The 24,659-nt window shown below is 41.7% G+C and overlaps 2 protein-coding genes across 6 annotated transcripts in view; one reads left to right on the top strand and one right to left on the bottom strand.

Moving 5' to 3' along the window:
* Positions 1-7,573: 7,573 nt before the first annotated feature.
* On the bottom strand, positions 7,574-11,302 carry si:ch211-225p5.8 (uncharacterized protein LOC555567 homolog). The gene is made up of 6 exons (XM_024396619.2): positions 10,632-11,302; positions 10,122-10,288; positions 9,583-9,820; positions 8,997-9,171; positions 8,712-8,766; positions 7,574-8,493 (listed from the first exon to the last, which is right to left on the bottom strand). The coding sequence occupies exons 1-5, from the start codon at positions 10,675-10,677 to the stop codon at positions 8,721-8,723; spliced, it is 672 nt and encodes a 223-aa protein (XP_024252387.2). The 5' UTR covers positions 10,678-11,302; the 3' UTR covers positions 7,574-8,493; positions 8,712-8,720.
* Positions 11,303-12,572: 1,270 nt separating this feature from the next.
* Positions 12,573-24,659, top strand: part of gramd1a (GRAM domain containing 1A) — a 34,965-nt gene continuing 22,878 nt past the window's right edge. The window contains exons 1-4 of one of the 5 annotated variants that reach the window (XM_024396569.2): positions 12,573-12,896; positions 13,014-13,100; positions 13,484-13,674; positions 16,882-18,029. In XM_024396569.2, the coding sequence (XP_024252337.1) occupies positions 17,554-18,029 (476 nt within the window). In that variant the 5' untranslated portion in view covers positions 12,573-12,896; positions 13,014-13,100; positions 13,484-13,674; positions 16,882-17,553. Of the gene's footprint in view, positions 12,897-13,013; positions 13,101-13,483; positions 13,675-14,365; positions 14,981-16,881; positions 18,030-23,524; positions 23,821-24,659 lie in introns of those variants that run through there. The other 4 variants (XM_024396595.2, XM_024396575.2, XM_024396606.2 and 1 more) reach the window with 4 other exon arrangements.

The following is a 24,659-nucleotide window of genomic DNA, read 5'->3' as shown; positions in this document are numbered from 1 at the left end:
TGGCGAGATTAAGTTACAACAGGAGCAAATCACAAATCACCTCCAAACGTCCTAGCTATCCCACTGCTTTTCCGTGTGTGTGCGTGCGTGTGTGCGTGCGTGCATGTGTGCGTGCGTGCATGTGTGTGTTACCTAGAGACTCACCTTCAGGGGCCTAAGCAATCCAGCGAACATTCAGCATTGCAGACAGAATGAACAACATATAATTGTGTCAATAGTCCATTCTGCATGATAAACATGTCCCACTAGACCCTAGGCATTCTGCACCTAAGGTGTCCTTGGGACAATCTCATAATTTGCAGATAAAATATTATTTGACTATGCCTTTAGATGTTTGGTGTAAGCCTATACAAAACAAATATCCTATAATCCTATTGGATCTTTTTCTGTGACCTCTGGAATAATTGTATAACTTATCATTATTGATCACATCTTATTATTGCTGACTGCGATGAATATCAAGGTTGCGTGGTCTAAATTCTCATCCGTTAGTAGAGTTTGCCACCAGCTGGCCATTTTGGATTAGTTTGTGACAGGACCGCTGGCTCTGTTGCAAATGTTCCATTCAAGACGGATACATCCTTCAAACACAAAAGGAAAAGTCCCGAGTTTGTGAGCACATTCGATTTGATTTTCCTTGCTCCTAATATGACAGTTAACATTCTGCCTACAAACACTATAAAGAAATATACAGTGGCGGGTTTAAACGATCACACTCAACATTCATTACATTCCTATTAGGTTGATCATGTTAAATGCAGTTTTTTTTCTTCATCGCTTCGGTACTATTTTCACAAGTGTGTGATGAAATTTCACAACTCAAAACAGATCATCGAAAAGGCTGTTTTTTTTCCTCAAAACATTAAGCACATTTTCAATTGACTAAGTAAAACAATCTTACAGTGACCTTTTCACCAAACCTAAATCAGTGTTTCATCTAGAAATACCTTTCATATAAAGTAATTGCCTTTCACAATGCAATGCTCACAATACTTTTAATATGACCCTCTTCTCATTTGTGTAATGAATACGATGGGAGACAGAGTGCTGGTTTAAAGCGCAGGGCGCAGCAGGTGTTTAATTGTAAAGGACCACAGGAAGAGGCAGGTAGCTGGGTCCAGGGGCAGGCAGAATGCCATACACAGGGGCTCCAAAAAGGTAACAGTACAGGCAGGGAAAGGCTAATAACGTAGTCCAGGATCAGGCAGGAGGTTGATGACAGGAAATCCGATAGGCAAAAGGTCAGGCAGGGAATAGGTAAATAGGCGTCGTTAGTGAGGATGGCCAAAAAACATATTGGCATTAAATGGAGTCGGGAGTTTAGAAGACTGCGCGATGAAGAATGAATGAGTGTCCGGTATTAGATAAAGAGGCAATGCTTCTAAAATGCCTTTGCACTAGATTTGAGGTTTTATCAATTTTGAAAATCTGAAATGATGTATGCGCTGCAAAGAAATACAATAGGCACCTTTACATAGGCTGAAACACCGGACTCTTCTAGCGAGCAGTGCTCAGATTCCCTTTGCGGCGGGTTTAAGCTTTGTGTATGTAGCCGGTTTGCGGGAGAAAGAGAACCCTAATTCGTCCGGTGTTACATCTCCAATTTGCCGCGGGCGTCTGGTACTCTAAAAGGTTGGACAGGGTTGGCAGGTCTGAAATACAGTTGACCATCACTTAATCCAACTGCGCTTAATGGTTAACCACTTAACCGTTTGGTACCCTATAGATTTTAAGATTTTGTCAACTATATATGGATTTTGAGAACTACAGAAATAAAATGTCTGTTTGTAAAGTATAAACATCTAAATGACATGTATCGTACATGATAACCATACATAATGACTACTCATTATTGCTAATCGATTTCACATAGTGTTAACCACAATTGGTCACCATATAAAAGGGTGGGTGTCAACACTTGCAATTTCTTTCAACGTGGAGCAGGATAGACAGCAAGGGAGGGGAAGAAATCAGAGAGGTGGGCATGGACCCTGTCAAAGAGGTCAAAGAGGTGGGCATGGACCCTGTCAAAGAGGTGGGCATGGACCCTATCAAAGAGGTCAAAGAGGTGGGCATGGACCCTATCAAAGAGGTCAAAGAGGTGGGTATGGGCCCCATCAAAGAGGTGGACATCAGAGAGAGGGTGGCAGATGGCAGGGAACTGTTGTGTCTAGTGAAATCCGGGCCATCGTCGTTGACCATGTGGTAAACAGAGGCCTTACTATGGCAGAGGCTGCCAGATTAGTTCACCCTAATCTGAAAAGATCAACTGTCAATTTGATCATGAGAACATTTTGCCAAGAAAACCGGTAAGTTTGTAGGATATGCACCATTCCATTTACAGTAAGTTACATATTGTAATGTATGTAAATTCACAAAACATGTTACAGTATTCTTACAGTATGATCTATTGACAGTACACACTTGTTCTACCCTCAGAATTGACAGAAGACCCCATGGTGGTGGCTGTGGCCGTGTGCTGACAGACGAGCACTGAGCAGGAGTGCGCAGTGGTGGAAATGGTGAGGGCCAGGAATGACATACAGTTGTCTGAAAAAAAGCAAGCTATTGAGGAGAATGATGACACCTTTGCCAATGTGGCATCCATCAGCCTACCAACAATCGCCCGCCTTTTGAAACACATTTAACTGGTGACTTTTGAGAGAAAAAACGACCGGGTGCAACAACTGCAGCCGAGTATGCTCAGGTACAGCATTATGTACTGTTTTACTGTTACTATTTGATGCACATGCTACTTAACAATATCATATTGGAATTATGCTGTAAAAAATAACTAACCAAAATATATTTTTAGCGGGTGATGGTGCTTGATGCTGCTGTGAACCATCACTCCCCCGCAACTGCCACGCAGAAATAACAGCCCACAGACAGAAGCACAAGATTGAACTTCACTCAATTTTCAAGAGCAGTGGTCACCAACGGTTGATCTCCAAACATCTCAGGGTGCTGGCGGTAGGTGCACCCGATTTGCGAGGTGGGTAGGTGAACTGTTGCCATTTTGAACCATTTCATGTGTCTGAAGGTACAAACTCTGCCTTTCCGGCGGGCCCAGAGAGCAAATCAATTGCGCTATAGGTCTACCGCTGGCCAATCAGATGGTCGCGTCTGTAGTAACATAGCAGGCATAAAAGAAAGCTACAGCAAAGTTGATACTGTGAGATTTCAAAACATTTAAACCATGACTAGAGAGAGACTGTCAACGAACACCTTACTAATTACTGTCAACACTTTGTATTCAACACTTTTATAAGGAATAAAATGCTAATTCTTCCTATTTCTACTCAGCACAACAACAAGCATTGCAGCAGTAACGAATGAGTAGGAAAGTGTATCTATAGGCTTGCGTTGTTATTATTAGCGGCTTGGGCTTTTTTTAATATAACAGAATATTTCACTTTCTCTGTTCATAGGAGTAACAGCATGAATTTGTGCATAAGGCAGTGTAACTCGAGTATAGCCATCAGCTGGAAGACGGTGTCCCTTTTTGGTCAATGTCAGTGGAAACTCATATAGGATGTACCCGTGACTAGAACTATTCAACGCTGGTCTGACCAATCGGAATCCACGATTCAAGATTGTTTTGATCACGCAAACTGGGAAATGTTCCGGGCAGCCTCAGAGAATAACATCGATTTATACGCTGATTTGGTGAGTGAGTTTATAAGGAAGTGCATTGGAGATGTTGTACCCAGTGTGACTATTAAAACCTACCCTAACCAGAAACTGTGGACGGATGGCGGAATTTGCACAAAACTAAAAGCACGAACCACTGCATTTAACCATGTAAAGATGACTGGGAATATGGCCAACCGAATAACAGTGTACTTATTCCCTCCGCAAGGCAATCAAACAAGCAAAATGTCGGTATAGGGACAAAGTGGAGTCACAATTCAACGGCTCAGACATGAGACATATGTAGCAGGGTCTACAGGCAAGAAAACCAGCTACGTCACGGACACTGATGTCTTGCTTCCAAACAAACTAAACACCTTCTTTGCCCGATTTGAGGATAATACAGTGCCACCGACGTGGCCCGCTACCAAGGACTACGGGCCCCGCCTCTCCTTCTCCGTGGCCAACGTGAGCCCGTCTGGGCTGCCGGCCCATACGGCATCCCTAGCTGCGTCCTCAGAGCATGCGCAGACCAGCTGGCTGCTGTGTTTACGGACTTATTCAAACTCTCCCTGTCCCTGTCGGCTGTCCCCACATGCTTCAAGATGGCCACCATTGTTTCTGAACCCAAGAAGTCAAAGGTAACTGAACTAAATGACTATCGCCAGTAGCACTCACTTCTGTCATTATGAAGTGCTTTGAGAGACTAGTCAAGGATCATATCACCTCCACCTAACCTGTCACCATAGACCCACTTCAATTTGCATACCGCCCCAATGGGTCCACAGACGATGCAATCGCCATCACACTGCACACTGCCCTATCCCATCTGGCCAAAAATAATATCTATGTAAGAATGCTGTTCATCGACTACAGCTCAGCATTCAACACCATAGTACCCTCCAAGTTCATCATTAAGCTTGAGGCCCTGGGTCTCAACCCCGCCCTGTGCAATTGGGTCCTGGACTTTCTGACGGGCCGCCCCCAGGTAGTGAAGGTACGAAACAACATCTCCACAAGGCTGCGTGCTCAGCCCCGTCCTGTACTCCCTGTTCACCAATGATTGCTTGGCTATGCATGCCTCCAACTCAATCATCAAGTTTGCAGACAACACAACAGTAGTGGGCTTGATTACCAACAACGATAAGACAGCCTACAGGGAAGGGGGAGAGGGCTCTCGGAGTGTGGTGTCAGGAAAACAACCTCTCACTCAACGTCAACAAAACAAAGGAGATGATTGTGGACTTCAGGAAACAGCAGAGGGAGCACCCGCATATCCACATCGACGGGACAGCAGTGGAGAAGGTGGAAAGTTTTATGTTCCTCGGCGTACAACAAACTGAAATGGTCCACCCACACAGACAGTGTGGTGAAGGCGCAACCGCCCTCACAAACTTTTACAGATGCACAATTGAGAGCATCCTGTTGGGATGCATCACCGCCTGGTATGGCAACTGCACCGCCCACAACCACAAGGCTCTCCAGTGGGTGGTGCGGTCTGCACAACGCATCACCGGGGGCAAACTACCTTCCCTCCAGGACACCTACAGCACCCGATGTCACAGGAAGGCCATAAAGATCATCAGGGACAACAACCATCTGAGCCACTGCCTGTTCACCCTGCTATCATCCAGAAGGCGAGGTCAGTACAGGTGCATCAAAGCTGGTACCGAGAGACTGGAAAAACAGCTTCTATCTTCAGACTGTTAAACAGCCATCACAGAGAGGCTGCTGCCTACATACAGACTCAAAATCATTGTACACTTTAATAAACGGATCACAAGTCACTTTAATAATGCCACTTTAATAATGTTTACATATCTTGCATTACTCATCTCATATGTACAGTTGAAGTTGGAAGTTTACATACACCTTAGGCAAATACATTTAAACTCAGTTTTTCACAATTCCTGACAATTAATCCTAGTACAAATTCCCTGTCTGAGGTCAGTTAGGATCACCACTTTATTTTAAGAATGTGAAATGTCAGAATAATAGTAGAGAATTATTTATTTCAGCTTTTATTTCTTTCATCACATTCCCAGTGGGTCAGAAGTTTACATGCACTCAATTAGTATTTGGTAGCATTGCCTTTAAATTGTTTAACTTGGGTCAATTGTTTCAGGTAGCCTTCCACAAGCTTTCCACAATAAGTTGGGTGAATTTTGGCCCATTCCTCCTGACAGAGCTGGTGTAACTGAGTCAGGTTTGTAGGCCTCCTCCTTCTGCCCACAAGTCTTCTATAGGATTGAGGTCAGGGCCTTGTGATGGCCACTCAAATACCTTCACTTTGTTGTCCTTAAGCAATTTTGCCACAACTTTGGAAGTATGCTTGGGGTCATTGTCCATTTGGAAGACCCATTTGCGACCAAGCTTTAACTTCCTGACTGATGTCTTGAGATGTTGCTTCAATATATCCACCAAATTTTCCTGCTTCATGAAGCCATCTATTTTGTTTAGAGCACAAGTCCCTCCTGCAGCAAAGCACCCCCACAACATGATGCTGCCACCCCCGTGTTTCACGGTTGGGATGGTGTTCTTCGGCTTGCAAGCCTCCCCCTTTTTCTCCAAACATAACGATGGTCATTATGGCAAAACAGTTATATTTTTGTTTCATCAGACCAGAGGACATTTCTCCAAAAAGTACGATCTTTGTCCCCATGTGTAGTTGGAAACCGTAGTCTGGCTTTTTTATGGCGGTTTTGGAGCAATGGCTTCTTCCTTGCTGAGCGGCCTTTCAGGTTATGTCGATATAGGACTCGTTTTACTGTGGATATAGACACTTTTGTATGCGTTTCCTCCAGCATCTTCACAAGGTTGATTTGCACTTTTCGCAACAAAGTACGTTCATCTCTAGGAGACCGAATGCATCTCCTTCCTGAGCGGTATGATCGCTGCGTGGTCCCATGGTGTTTATACTTGCGTACTATTGTTTGTACAGATGAATGCGGTACCTTCAGGCATTTGGAAATTGCTCCCAAGGATGAACCAGACTTGTGGAGGTCTACAATTATTTTTTCTGGGGTCGTGGCTGATTTTCTTTTGATTTTCCCATGATGTCAAGCAAAGAGTTTGAAGGTAGGCCTTGAAATACATTCACAGGTACACTTCCATTTGACTCAAATTATGTCAATTATCCTATCAGAAGCTTCTAAAGCCCTGACATAATTTTCTGGATTTTTCCAAGCTGTTTAAAGGCACAATCAATTTAGTGTATTTTAACTTCTGACCCACTGGAATTGTGATACAGTGAAATAATCAGTCTGTAAACAATTGTTGGAAAAATGACTTGTTATGCACAAAGTAGATGTCTTAACCGACTTGCCAAAACAATAGTTTGTTAACAAGACATTTGTGGAGTGGTTGAAAAACGAGTTTTAATGACTCCAATCTAAGTGTATGTAAACTTCTGACTTTAACTGTATATACTGTATTCTATACCAGCCATTGCATCTTGCCTATGCCGCTCGGTCATCACTCATCCATATATTTATATATACATATTCTTATTGCATCCCTTTACTTATAGTTGTGTGTATTAGGTAGTTGTTGTGGAATTGTTAGATTACTTGTTAGATATTACTGCACTGTTGGAACTAGAAGCACAAGCATTTAACTACACTCGCATTAACATCTGCTAACCATGCGTATGTGGCCAATACAGTTTGATATGATTTGTGACCCTATACATGCTCCCATACTCTACTTTCCTCAACCCTATTGAGGAATTATTTTCAGCATGGTTGGTAGAAGGTGCACGATCGCTTTCCCCAGGAGCGTGCCACCCTCCTTCTGGCCATGGATGAGGCATGTGACAACATCATTTCAGACCAATATCAAGCTTGGATTTGCCTTACCAAAATGTTTTTACCTCAATGCATGAACAATGACATTCACTGTGATGTGGATGAGAATTGTTGGCCAAATGTACAAGACAGGCTTGATGCAAATTAATGCATGCTAAACTTTGTTTTATTTTAATTTAATTTCTTACATTTGATTACAGACAGTACACCTATGTTGCAATTATATATATTTTTTAATGTGCATGAATGATTGTAGAGGATGTTTTCATTGATCACACCTTTGATCACACATTGGATACATTTTCTGCCAATTTTGTTGGGTACTGTAAGTGTATTGCCTAATGTGAAAACTGTGAATCTACTGTAATTAACAGTACTGTAACATATTACTTTCAGAACTTCTAAGGGTGATTTGAAACACCTTATCTTGCATTGTTTGCTATTGGATTAACTGGTAATTAAAACAACTAATTTGAAAAGATATTGTTGTGTTTCGGTGATTTGAAACCAATTCTCATTACATTTCACAATAAACTTGAATCAATGGTTGAGTGGTGAGAGATGTTTATAATCCAAATGAATGCATAATGACAGGTTTTGAATGAAAGACTTGCTGCATTACAAGTGTGACCAGTTTGGTATTTTGTTCTAAGAATTGTGAAAATGTACCACATACTTGTGAAAATAGCGATTTAAAAAAATCTGTAATAACATGGTTGCAGATGAGACCTATGTAGATGCACGGTTGTTCCTGCCAAAGCGTTCTATGTAGCTCAGGTGGAACCATCTGTAATCAGAGCTTTGTCAGAACTGTTGATCCATCACGTGATGACATTCTCTGTTGAGCTGACACACTAAGGCTATTCGGCACCACCTGTTAATCTAATCACCACTCACACCAGCTGCAACTACCTCGTACAGTAAATCAAGTACATTGTAAACTGCATGTGTTACACACTATGCTAAGACATTCAAATTCTATTTCTATGATATAATAGCCTTGTAGTGTAGTGGTAACAGTTGCTTGTGACAGTTCTCCACCTTTGATGTTTACCTGTTAGACACAAACAAAATGCATCAAGATCGAACATCTGCTTTAAGAATAGCAATGCAAAAAAGCTTTTGATTGCAGTAAATTGTGTCCTAATTTAGAATGGGGAAAGTAATTCAATTTATTCTCTGCAGTCAGTGGTCTACAGTCATATCTATGGTACAATCAAGTCTATAAAATTACACTTTCAATCATGTGAGAGGATTTCAAAACAAACTCACTGAAACAAGTCACTCCAGAAGCACTCCGTCACAATTGTCCTTTGAGTCTAAAGGTCTGGAAATGTAAAAAAATAGACTGAGTTAATTGTCAGGAAGCAAAAGAGATGGAGGGATGACGAGAGAGAAATAATGACATAGAAAGTGAAGTTACAGTATCTGGTATAGAGTAGAATGGAGAATATGTACCATAGACATACTTTGATTCACAAATTACACAATCTCTATGGTGTGTACATTTGCACAGTATAAGGTATAAATGAGCAAATACTTAAGACTGGCTCTCACTCTTTTATTAGGGCCAGTTTTTGGGCCCTCAGGGCTTTGCGGGCATCCCGTGCCTCATGTTCAGACCAGATCTTGTTGTAGCAGTGGATCAGCACCACGATCATCCACAGCTGCAGCACCACAATTAGCACGTACATCATGATCTCTGACACCACCGACAACAGCTCCCGATTGGCTAGGAGGAGGAGAGGGAGTGCTTTGCAGAGATCATGTGTACTTTACTGTATACATTCATTTCTATAGCGTGCATGTAGAGTTCAAGGTGAATCTGAGTACTTTTAAGTAGATGGTTAATGGGCCTCATTATTAAATAGGTATGGATGAGGAAGTAAGAAAAGGAAATGTGGATAATTAACAGTATTTTTGGATTCATCCTATCATCACATAAACATGTGTTACATAAGATGCATTGTTTTTTTACTAAGAGGGAAAAGAGTTTATATATACAGTGTGGTCAGACTGTGAAAACCATGAAGGAAGAACTTCAGGACTTTGTCACATACACAACAAAGACCATTAAAGAGAGATTGATTTAAAAAGCAATAGATAGTAGAAACATTGTTCACTGGGGGGGGATCCCCATTACCTTCGGCCACCACAGTAAGCTCCACCTCCTTTTCCACTGTGATATATTCATTATCCAATGGGAGGAAGAGGGTGCGCTGGAAGGTGCAACGGTAGGTGCCTGTGTCATTAAATGTGACGTTGTGAATGAAGATGGCTCCTATCTGTACATCCTTACTCCCCATTGTTCCTTGCCACTCTAGCCGGTCATTAAATTCCTCGTGGAGGGTGTTGGGGTGTGGGTGGTCATAGTGAAAGATCTTGAAAGAAAGTAGAACACCCACACAGTGTTTATACACTCCCAGATGATAAATTACGTAATATTTCACCCATGGTATTACACATGCATTCCTCTATCACAAATTGTTCCATATTGTCCTTTTTAGCCTTTCTACTGTCTTGGTAGTCAAGTCATATTTTATTTACAGTGCATTTAACAAGTCTCATTACACTTTACAAAAACATTGTACACTGACATAATACACACTAATTAATACATAATACACACTAATTAATACATAATACACTTTACAGCTAGTACTATGTAGTAGGCCTACTTACGTGGATATACTCCTCCTCTCCTGTGGCTCTGAAGTGCCAGTCAACCGTGGTTTGGGCCTGGACCTCCTCTCTCCTCTTACAGGAGATGCAGCCCATGAGGAAGCTCTCCCCGGCCACTGCCTCTGTCATGGAGTCCACCTCTGCACAGCCCCCATGACAATGTGGCACTTGAGTAACCAGGGGATCATGGTGCCAGAAAAAGAGTAAGAGGAGTGGGGAGTTGGGGTCAGAAGAGAGAAGAGCAAGGAATTAGACAGCAGTTTGACATGATGATTTGCCCAAGATCAGTGGGGTTATAAATAATAACAACAACACTAACATGATCAGGAACAATACATCGTATTGATAATTATAATTATGTATACTATAATAAACAAGCTAATATTTACGCATTTTGTCGGCTACATATACTTTTATAACAGCAGCACACACTTGACTTTTGCCTTAGGCCATAGCCTTATAATGTGTTATGCAGGCTGATTCGTTATCTTTTTTTAATGGAAAACTTACCACAAAGAACAAAGACCAGGAGTGACGATAATAACTGTTGTATCATTTTTCTTCCAAAACTCTTGCCAGCAAATGAATAGAATACAATTATTTTCTTGCTTTACTCCCCACGAGTTTCTCCTTGCATGAAACGGAGTGAACTAATTTCCAATGGGTTGCTATGTTGTTAACTTCGCCATTGTTAATCAATACTTTCCCACTTTATTCTGGCATGTTCTGATTTCCGCTTAATCAGGGTTGGTTTGACATTTCCAATTGATAACTGTTCAGATAAAAACGGATTGAAGTTGATGTATGATCTCTATCAATTAATCGGAGTCTATTACTTATTCATTTGCCTCAAACTACGCGAATAATAACAATACAGAAGCTATCGATGCAGTTTTCAGGCTACAGTCTAGTCTACACAGTATGAGTTCGTATTTTACAATGCTATTTTTAGATCGTGTGAATACATGCCTGTCTTGAATGTCCAACAGTTTTAGCGCACCCAGGCCAAGGCGAAAGAGAAGTTGAAATCAATGTAGTATTATTGCATGATAGCCAAGCCAACCAAACCTTTCTAATGCAAATCATCGCCAACTAATACCATATGGGGCTGTTTTTAATTAAGCTTTGTTTTAACCAACAATCTATTCTTATTTTATCAATCAATTAAATTGTTTTTTCTTTGGATTTTTTCAGTGGCCTATGGTTTTGATTGAATGGTCTGTCACTGAGCATTCTGGTTTTAATCTCTGAGAATAGATGGACCCTATAGGCAGTAATGAAACTGCAGTTGTGTAATGCACATTGCCCAATTAACAGTTTGGTTATGAAGGAGGATTATTTCGATAAACATTTTGTCCACACTCTAAGCTGAGAGAAAAAAAATCAACAAATAAGTATTCAGTTCGCTATCACTGACCAGGAAATGTGACATGATGTCAAATTTGTTAAGCAAATGAGGCAAGATACAGACATGCGTATGTGAATTCAAATGTGTGCCTGTCTATAGTTTGCTAGTAGGACACACATGATGCACAACTCTATAATGTTCCAGGACCTCAAACAATCCATGAATGTATTTGTCATTGTTGGCCTTTCCTAGTAGTGTCAGAAGTGGGATGGAAAATTAAGTTATTATATTCTATTATATTTCTAATAACTTCCTTGGCAAAAGCAACATTTTCTTAAACTGTCAGTCTGATGCACAGGCAGGGTTGATGTATCAAATGTCATCAGATATCTGTTATCAGGAATCTGAAGTTCATTCAATGCCAAATTACTTGGAAACACAAGGCTATTGCAATAGAAGGCAAGGTCAACAAAACAGATGACTGAAGGACAACATAATGACAAAAAGACCCAAGGAGCAGATAGCCTTTGAGGATCTAATAACATGTCTACCTCACATGTTTTCAAATGTATTTGTTATGTGATGAAATCTCAGCTGGTTAATGAAATGTGCTCTATGATGTACAGTAATTTGATATGCGCAATAACAAGAGATGCAATTCATCTCTGTCAGGGAACGTCTAGGTCTTGTTTGTATGTCTAGGACATTCTCATGTGATGTAACCACACACACACACACACACACACACACACACACACACACACACACACACACACACACACACACACACACACACGTTTACTTAGACCTTGAGGGTTGACATCATTAAAGCCATCATTAAAGCTTTAAAGCAAATATTGACTCAAGATAAACAGTTACATTTGTGTATGAAAACTGATGCCTGTTGGTGTAGAGGGGGGTATCCATTTGTTATGTTGCTTTTACCTCTCCTGTATAGGACACACACACACACACACACACACACACACACACACACACACACACACACACACACACACACACACACACACACACACACACACCTACCCTCTCTTTATTCCAAACCACACATGCTGGTGTTTTTTATTTTTAGCCCAGATCTGGTTTCTAGTTCCCCATTCTGCGAAGGGAAGCGTTCAGCAACACATCTCTCCGTGACCTGGTTTGCGCAGGCATAAACTCTGATTCTCGTTGAGTCGTTGGCACCATGGAACTGGAGCTGTCCAGGTGTTTATAACCGGATGTAAAATGCCATGAAGCGCGAAGATGTAAACCAAAGAGGGAATTCTGAAAATACAAAGTCATTGCGACCACTATTGGCTATTCTCCAGAATAATTGTCTCGTGAAATAGTCTGATAAACTGAAGCTCGAGTGAAACTTATAAACCCCTGTGAGAGGAGCAGCTTTTACCAGCAACATTATTCAGGTATGGACGTATAATAGTGTGCTGTTTGTTAAAATTTAAAGTGGTTTATTTAACATATTAAATGTAACAAACGAACATATTTTATTGATTTGATATTTCTTTGCATTTTACATACAGCCCTGTAGCCCATCTGTCCCTGAAGTATCAATCATGATGTAGACTGAGCAGTCTTTTTCTTGAAAAACTTTTCACAAGTTTTTTGAGGTAAATGCTAAGACAACAACGTTATAGCCTAGTTACACAGGTACTTATACAATATATGCATACACATGGAAACGAGGGTGAGCAGAGAGAGCATATTGTAAGTAAATATTGTCACGTGCATGAACACTGTCCATGTCTCTGCCCCTGTCTAGATGTCATACACAAACATTGACCTGTTGTTGACCATTGCACTTTCATATTAACCTAAATATCATACATTTATACATACATCTTGTTAGTCTACTAAATTCTCAGTTTTATTAATTATTATTATTATTATTATAAAACATAGGTTACTGTATTGTCTGTTGTTTCTGATAGAATGCCCAAGTGGTGAAACCAAATGCTCTTGTTCCTTGTCAATATCCCATTCTTGCTTTCAGTCTTCTACCAGAACAAGGTGACCTGTCTCTCACCCAGGCGCCTGCAGCCGCAAAGTATTCGACTGCATGGATATCGTATTTCTCAGCTTGGCCAGAAATTAATCAGTTACAGCTCAGAGAGAGTTGCCGATAGCAGCATACACACACAAGCCTTGCAGCAATGGTGGACCACTGTGACCTACCTCATGAAGGTGAGATCCGGACTAATAAACCTATATTAATCAATAATATCAAGGTTGTTTCATGATAATTTAAATATGTGTATTTAGTTGTACTTTTCCTCTGTGTGAAATTTCAAGCGTGCTTAAAGTCCATTATTTTGCATATCATTATTGTGACTAAACACACTTGAATCACAAGAGGGCGCAACAAGTCTATTCCTGGCCTTCATCTATACATTTCTATCTGCATTATTGGACATGGTTTAAACAGCTCCCATGGTATTAAGTCATTAATTGAGAGGCATTACAGATTCACAGATTGTTGTGGGCGCTAGCCATGCACTTTTTATTCTAGTGTTGATCGTTGAGATGGCGTTGATTCAGTCACCTGTGGCTGAATAAAGTTTCACAGTTTTAAGCCCGCCCTACTAGGATAGAGCTTCGTTTGATTCGCTTAAAGTGCTTCCCATCATCATGAGAACCCGTTATTTGTCATCCTGCGTTCTTATCACCAGACTGTACCACAAGTTTTGGGGAAAGGGTTATAATGTAAAATTATTATGTAACAGTGTATTATTATTTAGCAATATTTTTAAGCATTTAGATAAAAATCAACCCACAGTTAGATATTTGTGTGGCTTCGGAACATAATGTTACATTTTAGAAGTAGTCAGGAAATACAGTAATATATATGAGTGTTGATGCCCCCCTCTTAAAAGTTTTTGTTTGCCTCTGTTGAGATTCCGCTTCGGTCGCTTTCTGTCTTGCAGAAGATATTTAGCCAAAAGTGGTAGACACAAAAATGGGAAACATTAAAGTTTCCCATATAAGACGCATCATCGCTGTTTAAGACAACAAGATAAAAGCACAATAAATCCCAGCAAGCAATGTCGCTAGCGTTAGCAAGCCAGTTATAACGTCAGACCAGCAGACAACGAACCGCGTTACCCGGTGCGTAGCTAGCTGGCTTACGACGTCGTTAGCATAACTAGCTAATGGTTTTGTTAGCTAACTAGCCAACAGTTAGCTCGCTTCAACTAGGCATATGTCGGAATAAACAATACGTTGACTGCTTCTATGTTCCACCAGTAGCTAGCTACGTGTATATTTAACAAGGAAGTCTGGTTAGCTAGCTAACTATCTTGTAAGTCAGGTCTATTTCGGCGAGCTGCCTGGTGTGTTGGCAGCAGGAGTGGAGGGTTTTACGTCTCAAAAGGATGCTGCTGATGGGATCCTGTGAAAAAGTGGATTTTAATATCGCTCCTCGCACTGTCGCTCGGCTTGTCTTCGAAGCCGAGCAAGATAATCGAAATGGGGGAAATTCATCAAATGGGAGGTAGGAACTGAATCCAAATGTTAACCGTTTTGTTTTGTGCAATCAGTCAAATGTAATTACAAAGCCCTTTTTGCATCAGCAGATGTCACAAAGTGCATAGACAGAAACCAAGCCTAAAATCCCAAACATCAATCAATGCAGGAGATGTAGAAGCACGTTGTTGGGAACTTCCTCAGAGGCTCTGAAGATATTGAAAGCTTGGCAAGACAGTAAGCTAGGCTAATTTTAGCTAACTAGTTACAATAGTGTCTTTTTTTATTGTACCGACCAGAGACTAGATATAACGTTAGCTAACTAGACAGACTGTATTGAATACAGACTGGTTAACGTTACTGTATTGAAAAGCGTTTGAAGTTGACGTGAGGACGTTGAAGTTGTGAATAATAGCAACCCAACTGATAACTTCTTGGCCCTGCCTGAAAAAAATTGTTGTCATCTATGCCATGATCCTATTTTACCCATGCGTTTGTGTCATCATAACTTTTAAGACTGGAGCCAGGTTAGTATTGCACCTACGTAAACATGATTTGGGGAAGTCCTTGCTGTTGATGATTGTTTATAGCCCATCTGAATCTCTGTGGTGTGTTTTATTGCTAGTTTACAAGATATGGCTGTGTGTGAAGCAAAGATCGAGAGTGTCACACGAGTATTACCATGGATCAGCAAACAAGAGCATGCCAAGATTTCTCTTGTGTAAACAGATGACCAAATACACTGTAGGGCTTGGGCCTTGACTAAAACGAGTGCCTGCACTTACCTGCTGGGCGGCAGGTAGCCTAGTGGTTAGAGCATTGGACTTGAACCGAAAGGTTGCAAGACCAAATCCCTGAGCTGACAAGGTAAAAATATGCCCCTGAACAAGGCAGTCATTGAAAATAAGAATTTGTTCTTAACTGACTTTGTTAAATAAAGGTAAAAACAATTATAAAAATTAAATTGGTCAAAAGAAGCTAGACAGTAGATACAAACGCACACACATTATCATGTCTGTCACAATATAACATATGTTCTGCATCATCTGTGCTGTCTGGCTGAGAGAGTTGATTTTTGTCTGTCGATTTATAATCTCTCTGCCATTTGCTGGTAGCCTAATTTCAGTTTGTGACAAAACAAGTGAGTATAGTGTAGAGAATCATTGTACCATCTAAACCGCTGAAATATATTTTTCATACTCAAAAATATTGTATTTTCAGCTGTTTGAAGCTGGTGTACAAAACCAAAACCAAAAGTAAAAAATGCAAAAAATTAAATTTAAGAATGGGGAGCATAGAAATAGTGTACAGATCTACCGCTTCTTAGACATCCTATGGGATTTTTGTCGGGTCGTCCCAAAAGTTACGTATTGAAGCTTTAAGAATGAAAAGAGGAGATGTTAATGTGGTTGAGCTGGATCTTGAGATTTGAAGGATGGGAGGTGTGTTGGGGTGTTTGAGCTAATCTTTGAGATGGGATAAAGGATTGTTGTACGTATTGTGTGTGTTTTTTAAAAGTACTTTAATAGCGTAATCTCTCATCATTTGACTCCAAGTGCGCACTATAATCACTTTTACTGACTTAATACCAGAAGGGAGCAAAGCTGCAAAATCTGCCTCACAGCAATTTCCAACCAAACGATGCATCAAAATCAATCAGACACCACTGATATTGGACACGGAATACATAACTTCCATCGATCTGTCTCTCTGACGATCAATAATTCAAAACAAGCTGTCTGTGTCATTCAGTACTTCCTGATACCATTTGAGGTCAGATCTCAAAACCAATAGAAATAGATAACATGTATCAAAGTAACTGGGATCATCTTTTGTCCAGAAAATTGATCTTCTACAATGTTAGTTTTTTTCTGTTTATTAAGGGAGAATTAGACTGTTAGCCAATACTACAGTCTCTCTTCTCCTCAGCCCCCTGCAACAGCGGGACATAGATCGTTATCTCTCCCACCGCAAGTTCAACCGTTGCTATAATGAGACCAAATGTGAGACTGCACGGCCTGTGAACTTGGCTCAATGTAAGAGGGAGAGCAGGCACATCGAAGGAGAGACGGAGACATCGGACAGAGGGGGAGTTGCGGAAGAGGAGGAAGTGAGGAACAGAACTACTGACAAAAAGATGCAAAGAAGCCCCACGCACAGAGCATGAGGTGGAGAGTTGGAAAATATTAGAGAGGGAGAAGACTGCGTTGTATTAGCTTTTTTAATTCAATAAGGGTCCCACCCTGGTTTCCTGCTGCAACATTATTGACTGAAATTAGGGGGAGAAGCTAAACGACTATAACCTAGTGTAGTACTGTCATGCCCTGCACTACCATGGAGAATAAAACCTGCCTTCCATAATGGCATCTTTCATACTGCACCATCTGGATGTCACTGGAAACATGAGGTACATTCACAAATGTTAGCCTAGCAGTCTAGGACCAGTCCACAATTGATTTGTACCAAAAAGCAGAAGTTGTGATCGGATCTTACACAAACTTCCTCAACATCCTGACCTAGTGTCAGCATAATTTGCTTCGCACAGCAAGCCTTCATCGGGGTGTTTTGAAGTAAAACAATTGGTCTGAAGAAGCTCTGAGAATGATGACCATGTCTGTGCTGGCCACCGCCGGACCAGAAAGCGGGGTGACCCAGCTCGTCCCCATTCCCGCGCTGAACATCCTTCCCCCGTCCTCAGACACAGAGGCCTGGTCCCGCTTTCCCAGCCCTCGGCCTCCCCGCCGCCACCGGCTCACACACCCCCACCGGAGCAGAGGCCGGACCAAGAAGAGGAGTGATGGAGAACAAGAGGAGTCATCCAAACCCCGGTGGAACGGCACTGAGGAGGGGGGGGTGGAGAGGGTGAAGGGGAGCGCTACTCCTCAAGGAAGCCCCTCACCTCTCCCTTCACCCCTCTTGCCCCCCCACGTGGAGGACACAGTCCTGGGCCCTTCCCTGGACCTCTTGCTACCCCCGTCGTCTCGCATCTCCTGGTCACGTAGCTCGTCTCTCGGCCGGCGCTCACGCTGGTCCCTCAGGAGTCTGCTCAGCAGGGAGTCTGACTGGGACAGCTGCAGGTCAGTGCTCTGCTCTCTATCTCTCTCCTCTCTAGGACAGCCAGGCAGCCAGAGGCCTCAGGTTCCCTGCAAGACTCACCTCAGACCCCCCTCAAGGCTCTCCCATCTAGGGATGGGCTCAGTTATCTGCAAGCTGCAGCACATTGGTTCATGGCCTTGTGATGTACTGAATCAGGGAACTGTAACTTAAGGCACTTAGTCCATTTTATATCTAAGCATTTGGTTAAATGATAATTCATAGGCTACATACTTCACTGATATTACATTAGATAAGATGAGGAGACTGATAATGGTGTGTCACAGATAAAATAAATGGCACTGTTGTTTGACAGCGATACAGTTTTCTGTAATGGCACACTACAAGCCAACTATTTAGAAAGGGCACAGCAGAGGGCTTATTGGTTAAGCACTAAAACCACAGAGGGCAGATTATGCTGTTAAAGTCCTGGTGAACTCCAATCTGGGTTATGTCACAGTTTGATTTGGTCAGGCAGGCAGAGGAGCATGTTTATTATGCTCTTATAATCTTTCAGAGAACAAAATCATTAGCCCAGGTCACAATATTAAAGGTGCTACCTCGCCATAATTAAAGTAAGCCTGCATCTTAAATTCTATTCTAGATAAATTGTAAAATTGAGGGAGAGAAATAAGACAAAGGCATGAGGCTGAAAAGAGAGTACGCTAAAGGAAATGTTAGGGAAAACGAGAGATCTATCTGTTGTAGCAGAGAGAGAGAGAGAGAGAGACCTCCGCTTGGTCATTCACAAGGATCAGGGAGGCGGGTTTGTGTGCACCGCTCATCCTGCTTAGAATCCATGACATCACCGCCGGCCAATAGGAGCCCACGCTTTGTCTGATGATGTCACCTCTGTCCAATTGGAGGGGGTCTCTGGTGGTGCTGCAGTGTCCTCGGTGAGCCTCTTAAAGGACCATCCAGGCAGGCAGAGGGTGTTCCTCTGCTCCACATTAACAGCAGTGCCCTTGTCCTGTTCATTTACCAGTTTTTGTTTTGTTTTAATGAAACATTACTTAGATAGACCTCTGACATAATTTTACACCTAAATTATACTGCCTGTATTTTCTATATAAGGTGGTTAAAGCTATATTAATTAGTTGAAACAATAACAAAGTGGCCACCCCGCCTCTGATTTGGTAAAAAGCTAAGGGATGGGCCTGGATAAATGTAACCACTTTTAAATTAATTGACCGAGCTATGGATATAAGGACAAAATTATAGTTTTTGCTTTTACATCGTTTACAGTAAAACATTTTTTTATAGCTAATATCAGTTCTGATGGGGTACGACATAAGTTATAATCGTCAAGAATCAATGGCTATATATACAGTTGAAGTCGGAAGTTTACATACACTTAGGTTGGAGTCATTAAAACTCATTTTTTTCAACCACTATACAAATGTCTTGTTAACAAATTATAGTTTTGGCAAGTCGGTTAGGACATCTACTGTGTGCATGACACAAGTAATTTTTTCCAGCAATTGTTAACAGACAGATTATTTCACTTATTCACTGTATCTCAATACCAGTGGGTCAGAAGTTTAAACACTAAGTTGAGGGTGCTTTTAAAACGCTACTAAAATTCCAGAAAATTATTTCATGGCTTTAGAAGCTTCTGATAGGCTAATTGGCATCATTTGAGTCAATTGGAGGTGTACCTGTGGATGTATTTCAAGGCCTACCTTCAAACTCAGTGCCTCTTTGCTTGACATCATAGGAAAATCAAAAGAAATCAGCCAATACCTCAGAAAAAATTATTGTAGCCCTTCACAAGTCTGGTTCATCCTTGGGAGCAATTTCCAAATGCCTGAAGGTACCACGTTCATCTGTACAAACAATAATATTAACACCATGGGACCACGCAGTCGTCATACCGCTCAGTAAGGAGATGCGTTCTGTCTCCTAGAGATGAACGTACTTTGGTGCGAAAAGTGCAAATCAATCCCAGAACCACAGCAAAGGACCTTGTGAAGATGCTGGCGGAAACTGGTACAAAATGATCTATATCCACAGTAAAACGAGGAAAAAGGGGGATGCTTGCAAGCTGAAGAACACCATTCCAACTGTGAAGTATGGGGGTGGCAGCATCATGTTGTGGTGGTGCTTTCCTGCAGGAGGGACTGGTGCACTTCACAAAATAGATGGCATCATGTGGCGGAAAATGATGTGGATATATTGAAGCAACATCTCAAGACATCAGTCAGGAAGTTAAAGCTTGGTCGCAAATGGGTCTTCCAAATGGACAATGACCCCAAGCATACTTCCAAAGTTGTGGCAAAATGGCTTAAGGACAACAAAGTCAAGGTGTTGGAGTGGCCATCACAAAGCCCTGACCTCAATCCTATAGAAAATGTGTTGGCATTACTGAAAAAGCATGTGCGAGCAAGGAGGTCTACAAACCTAATTCAGTTACACCAGCTCTGTCAGGAGCGATGGGCCAAAATTCACCCAACATATTGTGGGAAACTTGTGGAAAGCTACCCAAAACATTTGACCCAAGTTAAACAGTTTAAAGGCAATGCTACCAAATACTAATTGAGTGTATGTAAACTTCTGACCCACTGGGAATGTGATGAAAGAAATAAAAGCTGCAATAAATAATTATCTCTACTATTCTGACATTTCACATTCTTAAAATAAAGTGGTGATCCTAACTGACCTAAGACAGGGAATTTTTACGAGGATTAAATGTCAGGAATTGTGAAAAACCGAGTTAGCCTTAGCCTTAGCCAAATACATTTAAACTTCTGTTGCATATACAGTTGAAGTCGGAAAAGGCCATTGCTGTGATTGATGGTCATCTTGTCATCAACACTTCATTGATCAAGTTGTGGTGAAATCCAGGCATTTTCTGTTTCATTCCAGTGTTTTGTAACACTGACTCTAAATTAGAATATTTTTTTGCTGACCCTCTGTTTGAGAGGACACGTGAACTTATTAGGCCTGAGACTATTTGGACTCGTTCCCATTTAGCCTGGACGCATTAATACAATGAGGCACAATATTCTTATATCATTAAAACACTAGCCAGTTCATTTAATATATTTTGGTTACCATTGTTTTTGTCCTGTTGCATGAAAGAAACCCACAGTGTAGATGAGAATAATTGACAGCCACACCCTGACTGGAACGGATGATTTAAGGCCAATGAAGGCGTTTTAGTTATGGTTAGGCTAATGACTTCTGCGTGGCCGCTGTGGTGGTCTCAACAGACGGCTAATTTCCATGGGGATCTGAATAACAATTTGCATTGGAAGAACATGGAAGGATTCTAATGCAAATAATGAGTTATAATACAGTCGAGTATTCAGGGTGTTTAGTGGGGGCGGCAGTTGATTTGAATCGGAGGCCAACAACTCGTGTGTGTGAAGCAGTCTGACGTGGAGAAATGCGAGATATGTTATGCGAGGCATGTTCCTACAAGATGCTGTGTAGCCACATCTCCCAGTCATTCTATTGTAGAGACTTGGTAGTTAGGCTAAATATTATCCTTAGTCTACCTAAGGTGATATTACCTCTACCTTAAATCTCAGAGGCTACAGTCTATAGGCTCCTTTTGTCAGACCCCAACACTTTGTTGGTTGGGGACAGCTGTGTGGTGTGTTTATCTATCAGAGACCATGTTGGATTCCTCAGTGGCTTAAAAGCACTTTCCCGTGGTGAACAGACCTCAGTCACTTGCACAACCACACAACTGTCTAAGCAGTAGCATAATTGTAGCGATAGTCTGAGCGACGGCGCGGCAACTTCTTCCAATATAAGGCTAGTAAATAGCCTAACACGGAACAGTTGGCTATCAGATCTCAGCACCACAGTCATGAAGTCAGTTAACATCTTAAAGATTGCACTTTGACGGTTTAACAAAGTGTTAATGTAAGACAAATGTGACGTGTAAGTTTCCTAGTAACATTTCTCCATAATCTGTTAGAGGATGGATGACAGTAATATGGTGGGTGGGGGGAGGGGTTCATGTTTTCTCCAGCTCCACCACTGTTGCGTGCACACTTGAAGCTGAACAACTAAAACCCATCACATTTATAAAAAATAAAAAAAAGTAGGTTAGGCATATGTTCTTCACCCTTGGGCTGTTTCTTTTAGTCAACAGTTCGTCAAACATTACTTGCAGAGTGGGGTTAACTGAGATGAAGGGAAAACCACAAGCTGATGCATGTCCTCTCTGTGTGTTTAGGCCTGACCTGCTTGGCAGACGGATATCTAATTGAGTAATTGCCTTTGTACCGTCCCCCCCATTCCCCTCTCTGCTGGCCACATAATCCCAGTTGATAATCCACCGACACACAAAAACAACTGCAGATCAATTGTCTGCAGGCCAGGCCATTGTCTCTCTGTAGCCTATATTTGAGGTGTTTGGTGTCGCCCACTGTTCATCATATTTATGTTTGGATTAATGTTGACTAATGAGTTTTGGCTCAGGTCTCCCACTCAGCAGAAAGGCTGCCACTCAGACATTTTTCTGCTAGATAGTTTGAAACAGGGCCTCACCTGAAATGTGTGGCGCACAGGCCTAAAACACCACTCATCTAATTAGCCCAAAGAACATTGATCTCTCCCCATCAATGATGTGCAACCACTGCTCTTTGGTAAGTGACTTTCTGTTGAATGGTCCAGGGACCAGGTTTGAGCATCCCATCTTCTTTGCCCCCTCACTCGTCTTCACGTTCTCGTTCTTTCTCTTGCTCCCTTCTTCACCCCCCTCCCCTCCTGCCCGCCCTATGAATTGAAGAGATTACAGCAGGCACTCCTGGACCTCAGAAAAGCAGATTACAGAGGGAGCGAGCAAGAGAAGGGGGATCTGTACAGCATGGATTATGATGTATGCTACTCAGTGGGTCTCTAATCCAGAGATGGACAGAGCGATTGAGGGTTAAAGGATTGGGTGGGCTTCGGCCAGGTGGACACTGCGGGCAGCACTGTTTTAGCACAGTATAATTACAGTCAGTGTGATAAACCATGTTAGCAAATGGCTGTGATATTTTGGTATTACACCATTTCATTACACCATGTTAGGCCTATATATAATCTGTCTACAACTGGCCCTAATTCATGCTTGCATTTTCTCCTCTTTCATAACCTTTCCCAATACTGTCTTTTATTTATTTTGAAATAACTCACAAATACTCTAAAAACCTATTTTATTTGGCTCTCTGTTCAACGCTACACTCTTAGAAGGAAAAAAAGTTCCAAAAGAGTTCTTTGGCTGTCAATGTAAAACTATTTTTGGTTCCAGGTAGAACTCTTTTTGGGTTCCATGCAGAATTCTCTGTGGAAAGGGTTCTACATGGAACCAAAGGGGTTATACCTGGAACCAAAAAGGGTTCTTCAAAGGGTTCTCTGAAGAACCCTTTTAGGTTCTAGATGGCACCTTTTATTTATTTATTTTTTCCTAAGAGTGCACTGCTACTGTGCATGGCCTCTCTTGTGCCTCCTCCTCCCCCCTTTCTCTGCTGCCTGTGTGTTCAGAACGGATTACTTATGGGCGCAGTTTGTCAACGCTAGCTTGCCCAGACACAGAATAGGAGACTGGTTGAGTTCGGGCTACCTGCCTGCGAGGGAAGGATGTTGGTTATGGGGAAGTGAAACAGGTCGCACATGAAGTGCTCGTTTTTATATCCGACAAAACAGGCATCGGATGGACAGTGTAGCTTCGGCTGGCTCGGCGCTGTGCACACAGGACCGGTGCCCAAGTGATACAGATACTATAAAGCAGCGTGTGGACATCACGTCCACATTGAAAACACCTCATGACATGGTAGAGTAAGTGGCAATATTATTTACGTAATAGGGCAGTCTGCCCTCCAAATGGAAATGTTTTGCCTGTTTGTCCTCGTATTTTAAAGGTATAGGCTACACTCGTATCCATGTGGATGCGGAACTGGGGGGTCAGTCAGTGGTTGTGGGCAGTCAGTGATTGCCAATTGAAAGATGGATGGACTGGTAGAAAGGATATGAACGTCGTTTGATTCGAATGGCAATTTCGGAACCCGTGCCTGCCATACGTGTGCGTCTATAGCAGTCTGAAATCAGCGACCTGATTTGGCTAATTTCTGACAGCATCTGTTATTGTGCTTGTTTAATTCATATCTCACGTAGGCAGCGCGAGTTCACGGAGTTACATTCTATCGTTGTTTACGTTCTGTTGTCCGACAGGCACTGTGGATGGTGGTAGCGTTCATTTTGCGACTCATTTTACAGTAGGCTGTGCTTGGATGAAAGTAATCTTTCAAAAACAGAGCTCTAAATAAAATATATGCAATATTGTGGTAGTTCCATTTGACAGTCATTTGCATCTCTACATTTCGTTTGTAAACTCACTGACAGATTGACACGAGCACGATAATGTCCGGTTCGGGTTACACCAGTGACGTATTTGAAGGGTCACACCCCACAGAATTAGAATACTAGAAAGGACATGAACCTTCTTACGATGGGATAAACTTAAACCATTTTGGTCAGGGAGTTGGTCAACCATGGTTTGCCATTTCTGTGATTAAAAAATATTTCAAATTGTGAATTTGAAGTATTTATCTGCACTGTATGTTAGCTAGCCAGCCAGCCTTTTTTAGAGGAATGATTCCATTAAATTTGTCAAATCA

This window comes from Oncorhynchus tshawytscha, linkage group LG23, assembly GCF_018296145.1.
Source record: "Oncorhynchus tshawytscha isolate Ot180627B linkage group LG23, Otsh_v2.0, whole genome shotgun sequence".
Taxonomy (NCBI): Eukaryota; Metazoa; Chordata; class Actinopteri; order Salmoniformes; family Salmonidae; genus Oncorhynchus; species Oncorhynchus tshawytscha.
Note: the sequence above shows the minus strand (reverse complement) of the source record. Positions and strands in the feature narration are given on the sequence as shown.